The sequence below is a fragment of the Atractosteus spatula genome, chromosome 2 (genome assembly GCF_055471065.1).
Source record: "Atractosteus spatula isolate fAtrSpa1 chromosome 2, fAtrSpa1.hap1, whole genome shotgun sequence".
Lineage (NCBI taxonomy): Eukaryota > Metazoa > Chordata > Actinopteri > Semionotiformes > Lepisosteidae > Atractosteus > Atractosteus spatula.
Window position 1 is genome coordinate 31,569,408 of NC_142707.1, and position 15,720 is coordinate 31,585,127.

Here is a 15,720-nt window from a genome sequence, read left to right on the forward strand (position 1 = left end):
GTCTCACAATTAAATGCGATTAAAATCTTAACCTTTGTTTCCAACACAGCACAACATGCCTTTCTGGAGGATATCAAGTCACTCAGACCTGCTGGCCTTGCACCAAGCACTGGAACTGGAGTACTTGTAATCGTATCGTAATGCTGGAAGTCCTTTTTTATATTTAAAACAAAGTACACTGCAATTTGTTTTGTCTGTGATTTTGAACCTCTGGCTTTAAACTATGAATTGTCTTAAGAAGACAAGGACTCTTCTAAAAAAAAAACAGGAGCATGGACTGCCAGATGAAATCCTGTTGTATATCAGATCTGTACGAGGTCTTACATTAATACATGATTTTTTTTTTCTAAAGCATAGATGTGAAGGACAGTGCTGGTACACCCCAGATAAAACAAAGCTTTCCGATTCCTCAATGGACAGTTTTGAAGTGACGGACTTCTTTGTTCTTTTACATTGACTGGACAGTGATTCACACTCCTCAAGATGGAATGTATCAACAATTTACATGAAACATATACCTACCTATCCCAGCAAAACTGGCAATAGAAATGCACTCCAAATAGGACGACAATCAAACCTAGAACTAAAATTTGTGTAAATTATTTTACAGTTACTAGTTTAATGGGAAGTGATGTTTGTGAAAGAAAAAAACTGAATATGATCATCTTTTTGTAAGTTTTGGCGAGCAGAATGTGCATAATGAGTTGTTGTGCCTTAAAAAGAAAGTGTTTGTGTGTTACATTGTAATTTTGTTTAAAGAAAAAAAAATGTAGATAAAACTGTTTGTGATAATTTTTGACAAGACCAAATTTCAAAAGCATCAGATTTACAATTCTGATTTCAAAGCAGCATAAGCATCAGTTGGAGCAAAATAGCAAATAAAGGACAGTTTTGTGTTTTATTTGAATGTCAACTAATACATCCTCCCTTTGAAATGTGGAAGTATTTACCAAGAGTATGTTCAGTATGCTACTTAAAGGGGATCTTGAATTGCGCCAAATTGGTGAGAGAATACTAAGGTGTGGATATAGATTTGTATCGAATCTTGTTTTAATCGGTTTCCATGCAAAATATACATCGGTTAAAACATCTATACTGAGCATCAAAAGACACGTCTATCTACAGTAAATTCACACAGTAATTGTAAGGAAAATGCCTTTTTTGAGTAGCAGGTGTACTCGTGTTTTATTGAACAGGCATGACATAGGTTAAGATATTTTTGCTTATTAACATTTGTCATCAACAGGGGGCTTCTACTGTAAATGTCACAGATTAGTAGCATGTGTGGCCACCATTGAAAGCAATTCCAGCTGTACACCTGTGACATGCTTTGAACCTGGCGGCAAATGCTGTCTTGTGGGATTCTGTCCCGTCCCTCTCTTACAGCCTGGACAAGCATGTGCCTGTTTCACTGGACTCCGAGCTCTGGATCCCACGCTTTTTCCATGCTCGTCCCACAGATCTTCATCTGGGATTGAAGTGTGGCGAGTAGGACTTCCACAGCATACTGTAACTCCCATTCTCATCTCATAAGAATGCTGTTTATTGCTCGAGCAGCGTGAGGCTGGATGCGGTCCTTTGAGAGTGCTGTCACATCTGGATGAGCCCAAAGGAAAGGCAGCGAGTAAGATTATAGAAGCTGATCAGTGTAGTCTCTAATGAGTACTTGGCTCCACTGCTGGGTTCTCGTGACGCATGGCTAACACCACCTTATTCGGCTGTGTCTGTGAACAGTTGAGAGAACTGTCCCCCTGTGTGTTCACCTGGCCTGCAAGCCTCCTCCTCACAGCTGAGTTGCTGATCTGCAGGTTTGTGCAGCCGGTCACTTGTGATGTAGTGGAACCTGTAGCGTTAAAAGGATCAGAGAGAGAGAGCCGTTTCAATCTGTGTGAATTGCTGTGACTCTTTCTGGTCTTGGACTATGTAAGACTGGAATGTCTTGCCAGATTAGAAATTGCTGTCTGTGAATGCCCCAGCTGGCAAGGAGCTATGCGCTGACCAAGCCCAAAATATCGAAAGCTTGAAGGCATTGTATTGTTGATAAGTAGGGCATATCAGTTCCTAAAGTGAAGCAAGTGTATCACTGTTGGTCATGATCAATTAATCACAATGACACCAAAAACATGATCGATATCCAAAATCTATGTACTTCATTTTGCTAAAACATGGGTTCATTTTTTCTGATGCTCAGTATGTTCCAATACAATAAGTGAAAGTCACCGAGTTCAGAATCCTTTATCTACCATTTTTGCTGATACCCCTAATTTGCCTTCAAGGTCTGCATTAGATTTTGGAGATCATAGATGTGTCTCAAATTCAACCAAATTGATGCCTGTGGGATTTTGTATATTTTAATTTATGCCTTTCGGTTGTTCTTCACTGGATTAACATAATTTGTGTGGTAATAATGCAATCAGAAAAAATGTGCAGGGTTTTAAATTCAATCCACACTGCAGCATTGTATCATTAGTATTTCCTCCTTGGATCTATTAATTTGACGTCTTTGTATCTAGAAATTGAAAATACAGTAAAACCTCGGTTTGCGAGTTCTATGTTTGCGATTTTGCCTATTTGCACAAAAAATTTAGTGACCCTCTTTTCTGCATTTGCGGACTAAATATGCTCATTCAAATCTACTGTGCAGTAGATTAAATGGGCACCCACCTATACAGTATGCATCATCTTCATCTCAAGGATCTACATGACCTGCATCAGTCTCAGAAAGAAAGGCATCAGAAAGACAGCTTGGTTAACAGTTGTCAGGGGTTAACAGAGCATCAGCAGTTATGCTTTATTCAGTTGCCTTCAGGAAAGCATTAGATGTGTGTTGTATATTGACAATGTTAATGTTATCAGTCACACCTGTATGTGACTCAGTGTTGTGTTGCAAAATTAAACATTAAATTAAAAAAAAAACCTTATCATCAGTCAGTTCTCATGTCTCATCGAAAAGGATAAACAAGTTTAGAAGAATCTCAGGAGCAGGAGAATGCTTTGGTTGAGTACACTTAATTTACTGTGCTGCAATAAACTTAAGGTACAGTAGTGCCACATTTATAATAGTAATAAAAACAAGAGATGAAAAGATAAGAAAATGTGCAATACTAAGAATGAAGAAGAAACTCTAATACAGTGAAAGCTATAATACCATAATAGTGATCTTTACTTATTTGCATACGCATTAACTTGCATTATGGGAAGAAAACAATGCAAGTTTCCAGGATTTGTTTTTATTAAAAATACAATGACACTATTTCTGAAACCTTTAAGTTATAACCATAAAATTACTACAGTAGAGCTTGTTGTAAGAGCTGTGGAATCACACCCCGTTTTCCCCATAAGGTATCAAGTGCCACATTCTTGAAGTGGCCAGTCACAGAGACTTCAAGGTAACTAATCCTTGCAAATACCGAGGTTTTACTGTACCAGTAAAGGGCATCCATATGGGATACAGATGCGTGTCCGTGGAGCATTAACAGAAGACATCCGACATCAGAGGCACAGGCATCTGAAGGCCACTTTTGCCGATCTTCATGGGATATAAACTTCAATGAAAAGTAATGATCTTTCACCACCTCTGGAAACAGAATAACCAGACCCTCGTGGGAGCATTACACCGAGAAATATATTGTGATCCACATCGGATTTGTCAGAATGAAATGTGATGTATCTTTTAATATGGAATGATTAAAAAATATCACAAATACTCTAGGTTGTTTATACAGAGAATCTGTACACCTACACAGAGCAATCCATAAGAGATAGACCTTTTCTTGGGTATTGGGTACTGTATCACATATACAGGTTTTAATGCCAGTTTAAGGCAAGTGTATGTTCTATATCTTACCTTCAGTGGTAGTGCTTTACAAACCCTAAATCCAATGTTAATCCTAACTCACCTTTTTCAATAATCGCCGAGTCCCCCATACAGGGTTGCAGCAAGACCGAGCGTAACGCAGCAGGCAATGGATGCACGGTAGGATAAGCCCCAGGTAGTACTCCAGTTCACCAGAGGACACAGACACCATGGGCAATCTAGATGCCATTTAACCTAGACAGGTTACTGATTTGTAGGCCTTGGAGAGCCTACATGTGTGGTCATGAAATAAGAGCCCCAGAAGAACCCAAGAAGTCACCATGCTCATCCTAATATTATAGTATTTGTCAAAATACTCAACTATTAAGACCACTTAACATCACAGCCAAGAGCAGTCACCAAAGGATTTGTACATGGCATTACACGGCTTTAACATAACTACAACCCCATACGATGCAATATACCATTTCTCTTTCAAGATGTTTTGTTATAAACTCTCTTGGGGTATTAGTCTTAACAGACCACCGTAAGAAACAACCAATTAAAGATAGAATTCAGCCTGTGCAGCAGATTGGTTGCCCAGATCATTTATACAAAAACCATATTATTCCACAAACAACCATAACCTATTTACATCAGTCTCATGTATTATTGGGGAATCGCAAACCAAATATTGATGAAAATGGGCAGCAAACCTTAGGCTTGGCAAAAAGTGGCAAACTAAGCTATACCCCATTTAATCTTTTCTGTTACAGGCCACACATGGAAGTATGGCACAGATATATTTTGATACACAAAATAGAAAAACACCAGCTGACATTAACTGTACCAAGTGTAGTGAAACATTTGGAATTCTGCACTGTGAACCTAAAATGGATGAACAGATAAATAAAATAGACAAAATCACAAAACTTCTGTAAACAGAAGGTTTTGTATGTATATATAGTTGCAAGTTTTTCAAACCTTTATCATTTAGGAAGATTTCATTGGTGTGGTAAATCACAGCTAATTTTACACACATTTACAGATTAAGGTAGAGCCCTAAGCTTTGACTCAAGTGCCGATTTAAATCATGTAAATCCTCTTGGACAACTAAAATAAAACCTGTGGTAAAATGTAGACTGCAGTAATAATGCAGCAGGAAACCAAATCATCTATGCAAGTGTCAAGATTAAAACACATAAATCAATATAGATCAAATAATCTCAAATGTGTCTTCTTTTGTGTTTACTAGACCTTTTCAAGTTAAAGAAATAAACAAGTCCGTTTCTGTTTCAGGCAACTTTATTCACACTTCATTTCTTGGCCTTAAAGTATTCTTCAATTACATCCTTGGCTTGAGACTCCTTGCCATAATCCTACAAGAGAAACAAACATTTTGAACTCTTAATTTGTGCAGTTTTTCATGCAAAAAAAAGAATACACTTTAATAGTCATAAATTTAGATTACAAAAATGACAGGAGCAAGGTCTGAGAAAAAGGATTGGTTCATTTGAAGCACAATTTCAATCTACTGATGTTTTAAAAAATTGAGGAAAGGTTTATCGAATCAAAAGCTTTAACACATACTCGGAACACTTTCAGCTGTAATTAAATTCTACCTAACCTGCAATAGATATCTAAAACAAGAACACTACACAACTTAATGCTCTACTTAGAGGGGGTTCAGGAAATAGTGGGCTACACTGCAATTCCCAGGATCTCTCCAAGTAACATGCAGAGGTGCAGCTCGCAGCACAGTTCCAATGCACAGGAATTTGGGGTAAAGTTTAATACTGAAAAGTGGGAAAAAAAGTTACATCTGCGCACATGACATCTGCCATGCTAACTGTATCTTAACACAGTAGATGTTAGTGCTCTAGGTGTTTCTAATAGAGTTCAAGAATGCCTTTTTAGAAGCTCACATTAAAAAAAAATCCAATATAGGTATGCATAGTTCCTATCTGAAAATTTTTAATAAGTAAAAAGCTCTAGGATATGAAAGTGTGCTTAATTGGACCATAATAATGGATGAACAATCTACTTTATCACTGTTCCTTCCACAATACAACTAGTCATCACCCCCCTTCAGAGATGAATAAAATTCTACCTAATGGAGTTGTAATGAATACAGGAACGTGACAAATGACTAACATTTATCTGTTGCCATTATTAGGGACCTCAAAATCAACAAACCGTTTCTGAGGCTCGTAATGTGGCAATTTCTTTTAGCCAGAAATATCACAGCTGCCTGGCATGATGGGCTCAGGCACCTGCATTCGCTTGGCTCTCTCCTATCCACTGACCAGACCACACTGTTCTATTAGACAGCTGGAAACAAAGGATCAAATTTAAGTGTCTAGCCCCAGAAGGCTGGTGAGCCTGCATGTTCGCTGCCTTAACTTGACCAATTGACCGATTTCTCCCAGAGGCCTTGAAAACCCACAGCCAGACCGCCTCCGACCTCAGCTGAAGACTCACCTTGATGACAACGCAACTGCAGCCAACAACCTTGCGAGGCTTGCCCTCTCTGTCGATTTTGCAGAGGCCTACCCATTCACCGAGCTTCTTGTTATCATCAACCTGAAAGGAGCAAGAACAGCAGTTCCAGTTATCATGATACTCCACCTTCCCAACAAGCACCCTGAGAAACGGCTAACACACGGAGTTCAACAAAGGGAGCCACATTATCATGGATACAGTGCAGTAATCATCACTACCAAACCCTGAACAGCCCAGCCAATATGTAACTAGAAGCTACATCAAAAATTAATTTATGATTCTACTAAAAGCACCAATTTTAAAATAGGCAATACAATTCCATGTATTTGAATTAAAAAAAAACAATGCAACAGTTGAAGAACTGAACTGCATGTTTTTAGTATATCAAACACAGGATATTATAGACCACAGTACTAATTAAATCAAGGAAACAAGGTTTTAACATCCTAAATCACATCCTAATGTACCATTAAAAGGTTTAAAACATTCTTTTCAAATCACAAAAAAAGCCAATGAGCTAGATGGGTCAAATCACCTTCTCTTTGCAATCACTTGTGTTCACGGATGTTAGCCGACACTTTTAGGGAGTGTTGCTTGGCAGCATTACTTGACAGACTTGTCATGCTGTAATAAACTGTACCTGTAACTTCACAGGTTTAACTTCCGGTCACACTTTATACTGAATACATAAGAGCAACGGTAACCTGATTGGACCTAAATTTACCATAAATTCTGATCTTTGTAGAACATTACTACAGCATCTATACAAAACAGTGATGAGATTTAGCAGTGCTGAGGCTAACTAACCTCTTCCCATCAGCGCTTTACCATTTTACCAGACCATTAGCTCATTAAACTATTAATAACGATCACATAGTTATACAATTTCCTCCCCTTGACCATCAACTCTACTTGAACCAGTGTATTCAGCAAATCGGTGCCACTTCTCACAAGATACCGCACTAGCACAAACTGCTCTGCCTCAGTACTCCTCCCCAGCAGGCAAGGCCGAACGGTACCTTGATCAGGTTGATCTGGTGCTCGGCGCACAGGGCCTCCACAAGCTTCACGTACATGGGCTCATCGCAGTTGCCGGCGAGAACGCAGAGGTGGGCCTGGCGCCTGCACGGGAGAGACGTGAGCGTTCACTTGTACAAGCTACCTTCATCACAGGAGAGGAGCAGCTAGCGCAAGCGGAGGGGAACATGTGGAGCGAAACACGAACACACCAATCCCATTCTCAAGCCAACAGGTTTTAGACCCAATTAAGTTATACTGCAGTGCAAATACAGGATCTGGAAAGCTGCCGCCCAAGGCCGCTATCGCTTAAACTGAAGACGAACTCCCCGAAAACACTAAGAGGCCTCCCCTACCGGGTGGTTAACTGCATCTCAGACAAAATTGGGTAACGATGGCTATCCTCCTCACAGAATTCAGTAGAGGGAGCCAAATCATCATCAAAGATGCAACAACCATCTGTCTAGCAACCTGAGCCCGGTCTACAGAAACGTCAGCGCTAAATCTGAATCGATCCACCTCAACGATTACGATTAGTCGAATTTGTTGATCTAATTTTTAATCCAAAAAAGAGAACCTACTAAAACAGCTATTGCATATTCTGTACATTAATATATCTCAGTCTAGGTCGGCCTCAAATGAAGAACTCTCTTTATACTGCGGACCGGGGAAGACTTACTTGTCCAGCGCCTTTGCGGCTTCGCGGATCCCGCGGGCTAAGCCATCATGGATGAGTGCGGTCTTGAGCACTTCCTGGAGAGCGGTGTTAACATCCATCACACCTCCAGCAGCAATGCTTTACCCCCGGGGATGAAGGAGAAGGAAACAGGTCACCATGACTTGAACTGCACAAGACGGTCACCGGGACCGCGCAGAACACGTGTGCACAGCAACTGGCGTGTCAGAAAGGGGATCTCACTCATGATTCCGAGTGAAGGGGTATCCGACTAAAGAAGATCAATCATCACACACGAGCCGTAGCTTCAGTAAAACCCCTGTTCCTGACTTCAGACGCTTTAACATCCCGACGTGCTGTTCCAGGCAAAGTTCATGAACCGCAGATCTATGGTACTTCTGAAGTCCTGGGGACTTTCGAGTTATGTTTCTACCCAATTAACACCACCCGAAGCTTTAAATTACACAGGTAAATATTTAAAATATAAATATTTATACCCGACTAAATCTAAACTGGGGACTTGCCCAGAAAGTGAAATTTATAGAGAACTTACCCTTCCTCGGCCATTGTAGATTAACGGTGGATGTTGGACCTAAATTACTGCAATATAAGAATACATCGGTGCATCTGTTATTGCCCATGTTCGATGGAAAGTCTTTCCGATGTTAAAAGAAAGGATGCTTTAGATTTTTATATGGATATCGAACAGACGCACAAAAACTCACCCTCACCTCCTCTCTGACAGCGGAAAAAGAGGGCGTCACATTTCGACGTCATTAGCTTAAACCCTCAGTCTGGAAGGACCTCAACAGGGCAAGTGCTTAAGGTGTCCACTTTATTGCCGGAAATTTAGAACTAAAAAATAAACAATTATAACTATATTAAATAGATTCTCCACTGCTGAGTGCTCACCTTTAGAAAGCACATAAAATATTTAGGATAAAAAATGACGATGTTATGAAGAGTAAGAATTTATCAGTTGAGTAAGATCAACTGACGGAAACCGTTTCAGTGATATTTTTATAAACACTAAAAGCAGTACTTTCTTTAAGTAAATTGTAGGTTTGCTGCATATACTGGTTTGTATCATGAATTGTAACTTTATTTCTAGGTCGTAATGTTATCTTCCACCAGCTACTACTGTGAAGGGTATAAATATGTATCCACTTATGCCAGTAGGTGGCGGGATAGTTCTGCACTAAAAAAGTTTTAGGAGTTGTAAAAACTTTTCACACCATGTTTTTAGTCATTCTGACATTTTTAAATGAATATTCCTAAACCATACAAAAAATATCACTGTCAAGCATATATTATCTTTAAACTATTATACCTAAGTAAATAACACTCGGAGATGTAAGGTTCTTCAAATATGTTATAAAATACCTAAATATCTTGAAAGGCAAAACATGAATTTGATAACTTCATGAAGTACGGGAAATGCAAATCTGTGTGGAGGAAGGTGTTGTCATTCAATACTGCCAGTCTCAGGAGCATCACTTATGGATTTAAAGACCATAATCTAAATTATGTGAAGTTTGTATGCTCCTGTTTACTCCCGCAGTCCAAAGAGATGCTAATGGGTTAATTAATTTCTGAGAAAATTTGCCCTGGTGTGAATGTGTCTGTGTGTACGTGTCTGTGTGTACCCTGTGATGGGCTGGTGTACCATCTAAGGTGTATTCTGTCCTGTGCCCTTTGCTTCCTGGGTTAAACCCAGCCACCCTACATCTATTTTCTATGCCGGTTTCACCAGTATAGGATCCCCCTGCAGCCCTTTACTGGAAAAGCAGAGTAGCAAATGGATGAAATGATGTAATAACTGTAATGAACTCTCTTTGCACTGGACCAGTTTTAATAAGTCTGAACTGAGGTAATCAGCCACTGAAACATTCTTTGATTTAATAGGAGAAAGAGTTATGTTTTAATGACAAAACCTAAATGGTACATATTACAGTTCCCAGATAAGCTTGGCTGCTACAGGCTGGTTTTTGGCTGATGAGACCATCAACAGAGATCAAGCCCCAGGTTTAATCAAGGACAAAACAATGACCTCCAAGGGTTACTTCTGTTGCCTTTTCTGTATGGCTTTCCATAGACAATGAACTTTCATAGTAAGTCATAACCCTATTGAAAAAAACAGCTCACATTGTCTAAATTGTTTTACTATGGCACAACTAGCAAAAGGGGCTTCATTTATATTGCAGAACATATGAGATCACCGCACACTTAGTAGTGATGTATTAAAATTAAGGCTTCAGTAAGAACAAAACTAATTATGTTGTATAAAGTCCCTCTAAATCTGGAAAGAATTCTTTAGATTTAGAATTCTTTACTGCCGCCCAGAAATTTGGTTTTAATACAGCAAAAGAAAAAAAGATGGAGCAAACATACAACACATGCAATATTTAATGAAAAGATTAAACACACACACATGCATAAACATTAACCTTGCATGTAATAAACAGAATTGTAGAAGAAATGCTCATGGGAAGCTAAATCACTGAAGGGGGAAAAGTTCAAAGTTTGTATTACAGTGGGAAAGAAGCAGGTGGCATTTTCCTGAAGGGAGGAGCTAAAAAAGATTATGAGCTGGAATCGAAGGGTCTGAAATAATCTTATAAGCACGACTGGAGGTTTGCCTTGTGTAAAGGATTGAAATGGAAGGAAATTCACAGCCTATTATTTTTGAGGCTTTGGACACAATCCTTTCCAGTTTTCCTTTTGTAAAACTGTCCGAATAGTAATCTTTGATTTAAGCTGTCGCAGTACTTTAAATTATGGCTGGGTAAAATAAGTTGTTGGTTCACTTTATGGTTTTTTTCAGTTGCTGTGCCTTCTCAACTAGATGATCTGTGTTGGTGCTCTATTTAAGATTGGTGCTTACAGTATGTGTGGAATTTGTAGTCACTATAGCATGTAAAGTTCTATGTTCTGGACGTGATTTCCCTATTTTTTGACGCATTGAGCTGAATGTCACCAGAACACTGCTTTGTTGCCCAGTCAATCACCTGTTGGTATCGAGCCTCATTATTATCAGAACTTAGGCCAACAACAGCAGTATCATCTGCATAGGTAAAAATATTACGGGGTCTACCCAAGATGTGAAGTTGTACAGTATATAAAAAGTTAAAAAAAAAACAGCCTTTGGGAGTACCTGTGCTAAAAGTCAGAGGGCAAGATGTCCTGTTATTCACATTGACTGTAATAAGGCAGGAGATCTTTGAAGATTTAATTAAACAGTAATTATAGTGGATACTTTGAAACCATGAGGCACTTTTAGCATAAGTGAAGTATTATAAATATCACACCTGAAGAAGCTCCACAGCCGAAACACACTGTGTTTTCTTTCTTCTCTTTTCAGCATGGAATAAACCTATTGTTCCTATTATAAATATCGCTGAACACAGGAGCTAGTTGGTTGGTACAGTAGCTGAGGCTGCAGCTGACAGACTGTCTGAACCTGTGGATTTTCTTTATTTTTTTGAAACTTGCTCTTATTTTTCCCCCAATGTGAGTGGAGAGGATGTCTCAGATGGTAAAGAAGGAGTCCTCCAATCAAGTTTCTCAGAGCAACCCACCTGATCAATTGCTAAGGAAAATGGTGTCTGAATTAATTTACAATCCTAAGTCAAAATGTTGCAAAAATGTAACCACCTGGAGAGAGTATCGGTGAAAGAATTGTGATTGAAAGTGCAATGTTTTTTTCTTCAGATGCACAGCTGATACCCATCTCCCTACAGTTGTTAGGAAACCAAGCTTTAAGTACTGATATACAGTATATATCTCTTCTGCGTATGCGTTTGTATGGTCTATTTGCAAACTAGTCTCAATTATTTAAATTCTGTGGGGAAAAAAAATATTGGTTAATGTTTTTATTAGGATTAGGAATCTTTCAACCATTATCTGTAACTTGTCTCAGTCTTTTAATTTCAGGTCATTTGAAATTGAAAGACTGAGTGGTATGTAAACATGTAAATCATAATAAACATACTACAAATCACCAGTTTCAACATGATTGTACAGAGAACTTCCATTAAACTGCCTGTTCAATAAGCAGCAGAAAACAATGGATGTGCTGGTACCCTCAATTAGAGAGCATTTAAAGGCTGGAGGAAAAGCACAACCAGATATAAAAACCCCAAAATCACCCAGAAAGTAATTATCTCCTCTTCTCTTGGTGAAATATTTTGAAGAAAAGTAAAACTACCAAAATAAGCAGATTTATTGCACGTGTGCTCTTCTTTCCTGTTTCAGCCTTGAAAGTTTCATTGCTGTCTAGAGAGAATTATTTCTTTAAAAATATGCAGCATTACTTTCTGGGAGATCCTCAGAAACTAGATTCACAGTACCTGTGGAAAGGACCTTGCGTTCACTTTTAAAGATTGAAATGATTAATGTCGTTATACACTATATTAATGCAATTTCATCTTCGATTGTTTTTAAGTTACACATTATTATTAACATTGTAGTTTTAATAAGAAATTATGAAAATTAAGGAACAAGTAATAGGTTTATTCCATGCTGAAAAGAGAAGAAAGAAAACACAACATTTCAGCTGTGGAGCCTTCTTCGGGTGTGATCTTCTTCCTCATGGAATAAACCTATTACTTGTTCCTTTGCAGCCTACGCACGCTGACGCGGCTACCCACCTGAACTACTTACAGTATGAAAATCAAGCCTACAAAGAAGTAGGAATGAAAAAAAATAAGCGGAGTTGACAGTGAGCAGCGGCAATAATTATGAACCAAGTACTGTATACTGTACATTGAAGGAAGTCAAAGACTTACTGTATTTTATCAATGTTTTAGTATAAACAAATGCTTACAAATACTGTAAGTAAACCATTAGGCCTGGACAAAGTACATGGGTGTTACTGGAACGATAAAGTGCAAACATGACAGAAGAATTATTTCATGGGCATGATGAATGACACACTCTGCAGTTAACTGTTTTTAAATCCACAGTATTGTAAAAAAAACTAGAACGGTGTTTATTTACTTCAGTTAACAATAAAACCTAAAACAGTATTAACAGTCTCTTTCTCGGTCATATTAAATAAGAGAAACATAAGCCGGTCACAGTGTTATACGGTAGCTCACAGTGCCTTTTCCTGAATCACTGTGGTAGTTTATTTGACTGGCACTGGTGTTTACCAAGACAACATGTGGGTACAGACTAGCATCTCAAGGTCAAGCCCGTCCTGTATGAAATACAATCCAAAGGGAGTTCTAGCTACCAGCAGGCTGATTCGCCTCTCTCACAAAGTGCAGTTTGAAGAGCAGTCCTCTCCTTAAAAGAGTTCACTGTCAACAAGCAAACCTCCTGCCCACAACACTGCACAGTACAACAGCACTGATCCAGCCTGTGCAGGAACTGCCTAGTCAGACAGTGACATAGCCTAGATTTCAACCTGAAACCCTCAAGGCTCAATGCTAGGAAAGATCCTGCCCCCTCATCAAAAAAACCTTTATTGTATAAAATACCCATACGCCTGACAGGATTTTAACTTGTCTGTGGGTACAGTGGCTATCAAAAGCATTCACCTGTCATTGGACTTTTTCACACGTTATGATGTTACAATATGGAATCGGTGACTGATTGGGTGCCTCTAACAAATATTGACTCAAACACTGTGACAGAAAATGAGACAAAGTCCAAGGGGGGTGAATAGTTTCAAGAGCTGTGTTTTTGTTCATTTGATTTGACAAAGGAGATAATTTGGGCCTTTGAGGGAAGACCCAGGAGAAAACAAAAGTGTAACAATCTGTACCAAACTATAGACCAGAAGACATTATGGACTGGTTAGAATATGGGAAAAGTAGTCTCATAAATCCACAGGCCGCAATTATTCCACCTTCATAAATTTAATCTCGAGTCCCCTTCCTCAATTATTTAATACTGTACCTTCAACTAGCTAGTAGGGGGTATACAGTATAAAGGCGTATTATATAATTAGTAAACAAGACAGGTTCCTCAATGAAATATTAGTAGTGTTACTTTGCCTCTTACTGTGTCACATTGGAGTATACTCTGGTCCCAGGATATGGAAAACTCTATATCCCTTCTTACCTTGTAATGAGAACATCTGCAGTTTCCTTGAGGGCTGGAAATTCAAGTACCAGGATCTATGGGGCTATCAAGGACCAACTTACAGTTTCACTAGGCTGATTTAGTGCAGCTGTTAGCCATCATTCCTGAGGGCCTGTGTATACAGTATATAAGGCTGCATCAAACCCAGCTCCAGGTCTCTCTCACTGGAGACTTATTAAGACCAATGCTGGGGGAGCACGACTTTAGGAAAATGGCAAAAAAAAGAGAGATGAAAGAACTGTAAAGGAAATGGTTGCACCCTAAAGGTTTGCACTGTATGAAAGTGAGACATGACCTTGAACAGACAGAAAAAGGAACGATTTTAGATGTACATGTGGTGCAAGTCAGCTAGGCACTGCGGGGGGGGGGGGGGGCTAGGGATTTTGTTTCCTTTTCACTTGCTACTTTTCAATGTAGCAACCAATTGTAAAGAAGCACAGTCATAACTACAGACATTTCTCACTCAAAAAATCCTCAAGCAAAATCGAGGTTCTTCTATTATGTTATACAAGTGGAAAGAACCAGCCTGCATTAAGGAGTCACAGTGGATAATTTAGACAACAGTGTACAGCATCCAGTAGGTGCTGCTGTGAGCTCAGAAATACCTAAAAATGTGATCGTTACATGTCAATCTTTTTTTTTATTTTAGAGCCTAACATAAAGAACATTGCTTTAGAGTGGTTAATTTACTGATGGCCAGTGAACAGTCTGATTACTGTACTTATTACAGAATAGCTAGAAATAAGGATGAGACAAGACATTATGATTAAACTCACATTAATAATGAAATCACACAAAGTCTTCTACATGCTGACTTATACCATTTTAGTTTAGGTTACACTTTCGTAATTGAAGGGTAACCCCCAACAGGTCTACCTATATTTTCTTCTGGGCCAGCTGAGCCCTTTTTGGAGTCTCTCAAAATGGCAAAGTAATTTCTCACATCTTCACCTGATCTCCACCTGATCTTCCACCATGAATTAGGGCAGCTGATGCATAATGGGTGCCATGTGTGACCCAGGTGGGTGCTACACTACAGTGCAGGATGAAATGTGTCCCTTCCTATATGTAAAGAGCTTTGGGATGAAATGCAAGCAACTACAGTGTTCCCAAGTACAGTAGTAGAGCATCTTAAGGGTTAAAAGGGTGGTGAAATCAGGATATAGCAGCAGTCTCTATACCAGCCTTCTGTGACAAGGTCACATAGTAGTGTCCTTCTGAGCCCCTAACAATCCTTACACAATGTGGTGGCTAGATGAGTGACTAATATTGTATTTATTCATTTAATACAATACATTTAATATTTATTTACCCATTGTACCCATTGCCTTTATACCTTACGCTCTGATTAAACACAGCGTTTCATAAACGAGGACAGAGGAAATTAAAAATTAATATTCTGAAACTAAATTCAAGCATGGACAATATTGCTGCATACTGATTTATGAGACTTCTTTTGCCACATTCTGTTTCCAGCCCAACGAGTATTGGATCTCACCTACGGTAGAGGTAGACACTTCCTGTTTGCTTAGGAAGTGACAATGAAACAGTATTATAACAATGGACATTGAGGTTGATTTTTTTTTAGGTAAAGGATAAAAAGGTATACTGTCTTGTAAACAGCAGTACTTTTCCCACA

General features: G+C 38.9%; 2 protein-coding genes and 1 non-coding gene across 17 annotated transcripts in view; 1 reads left to right on the plus strand and 2 right to left on the minus strand.

The window, feature by feature from the left end:
- eya4 (EYA transcriptional coactivator and phosphatase 4) overlaps positions 1-901 on the plus strand; it is a 90,740-nt gene extending 89,839 nt beyond the window's left edge. For all 15 annotated transcript variants that reach the window (XM_088931534.1, XM_088931550.1, XM_088931542.1 and 12 more), the window contains one exon: positions 50-901. In XM_088931534.1, coding sequence (XP_088787660.1) covers positions 50-130 — 81 coding nt within the window. In that variant the 3' untranslated portion in view covers positions 131-901. The remainder of the gene's footprint in view (positions 1-49) is intronic.
- A 4,182-nt stretch (positions 902-5,083) lies between these two features.
- On the minus strand, positions 5,084-8,772 carry rps12 (ribosomal protein S12). The gene is made up of 6 exons (XM_088931611.1): positions 8,717-8,772; positions 8,545-8,591; positions 7,995-8,111; positions 7,318-7,420; positions 6,278-6,379; positions 5,084-5,175 (listed from the first exon to the last, which is right to left on the minus strand). Exons 2-6 carry the CDS (start codon positions 8,556-8,558, stop codon positions 5,113-5,115), a joined length of 399 nt encoding a protein of 132 aa, XP_088787737.1. The 5' UTR covers positions 8,559-8,591; positions 8,717-8,772; the 3' UTR covers positions 5,084-5,112.
- Positions 7,684-7,766, minus strand: LOC148839550 (small nucleolar RNA SNORD100). The gene has a single exon (XR_016090323.1). It is a non-coding gene; the product is annotated as a small nucleolar RNA SNORD100 (small nucleolar RNA).
- Positions 8,773-15,720: the final 6,948 nt, after the last annotated feature.

What these genes read in the sequence shown, in the direction of transcription:
- rps12 (XM_088931611.1), bottom strand. An exon ending in GCCGCAAAGGCGCTGGACAA is followed by an intron (nt 7,421 to 7,994) that starts GTAAGTCTTCCC and finishes TCTCCCGTGCAG; the next exon opens with GCGCCAGGCCCACCTCTGCG. An exon ending in GCAGTTGCGTTGTCATCAAG is followed by an intron (nt 5,176 to 6,277) that starts GTGAGTCTTCAG and finishes TTTCTCTTGTAG; the next exon opens with GATTATGGCAAGGAGTCTCA.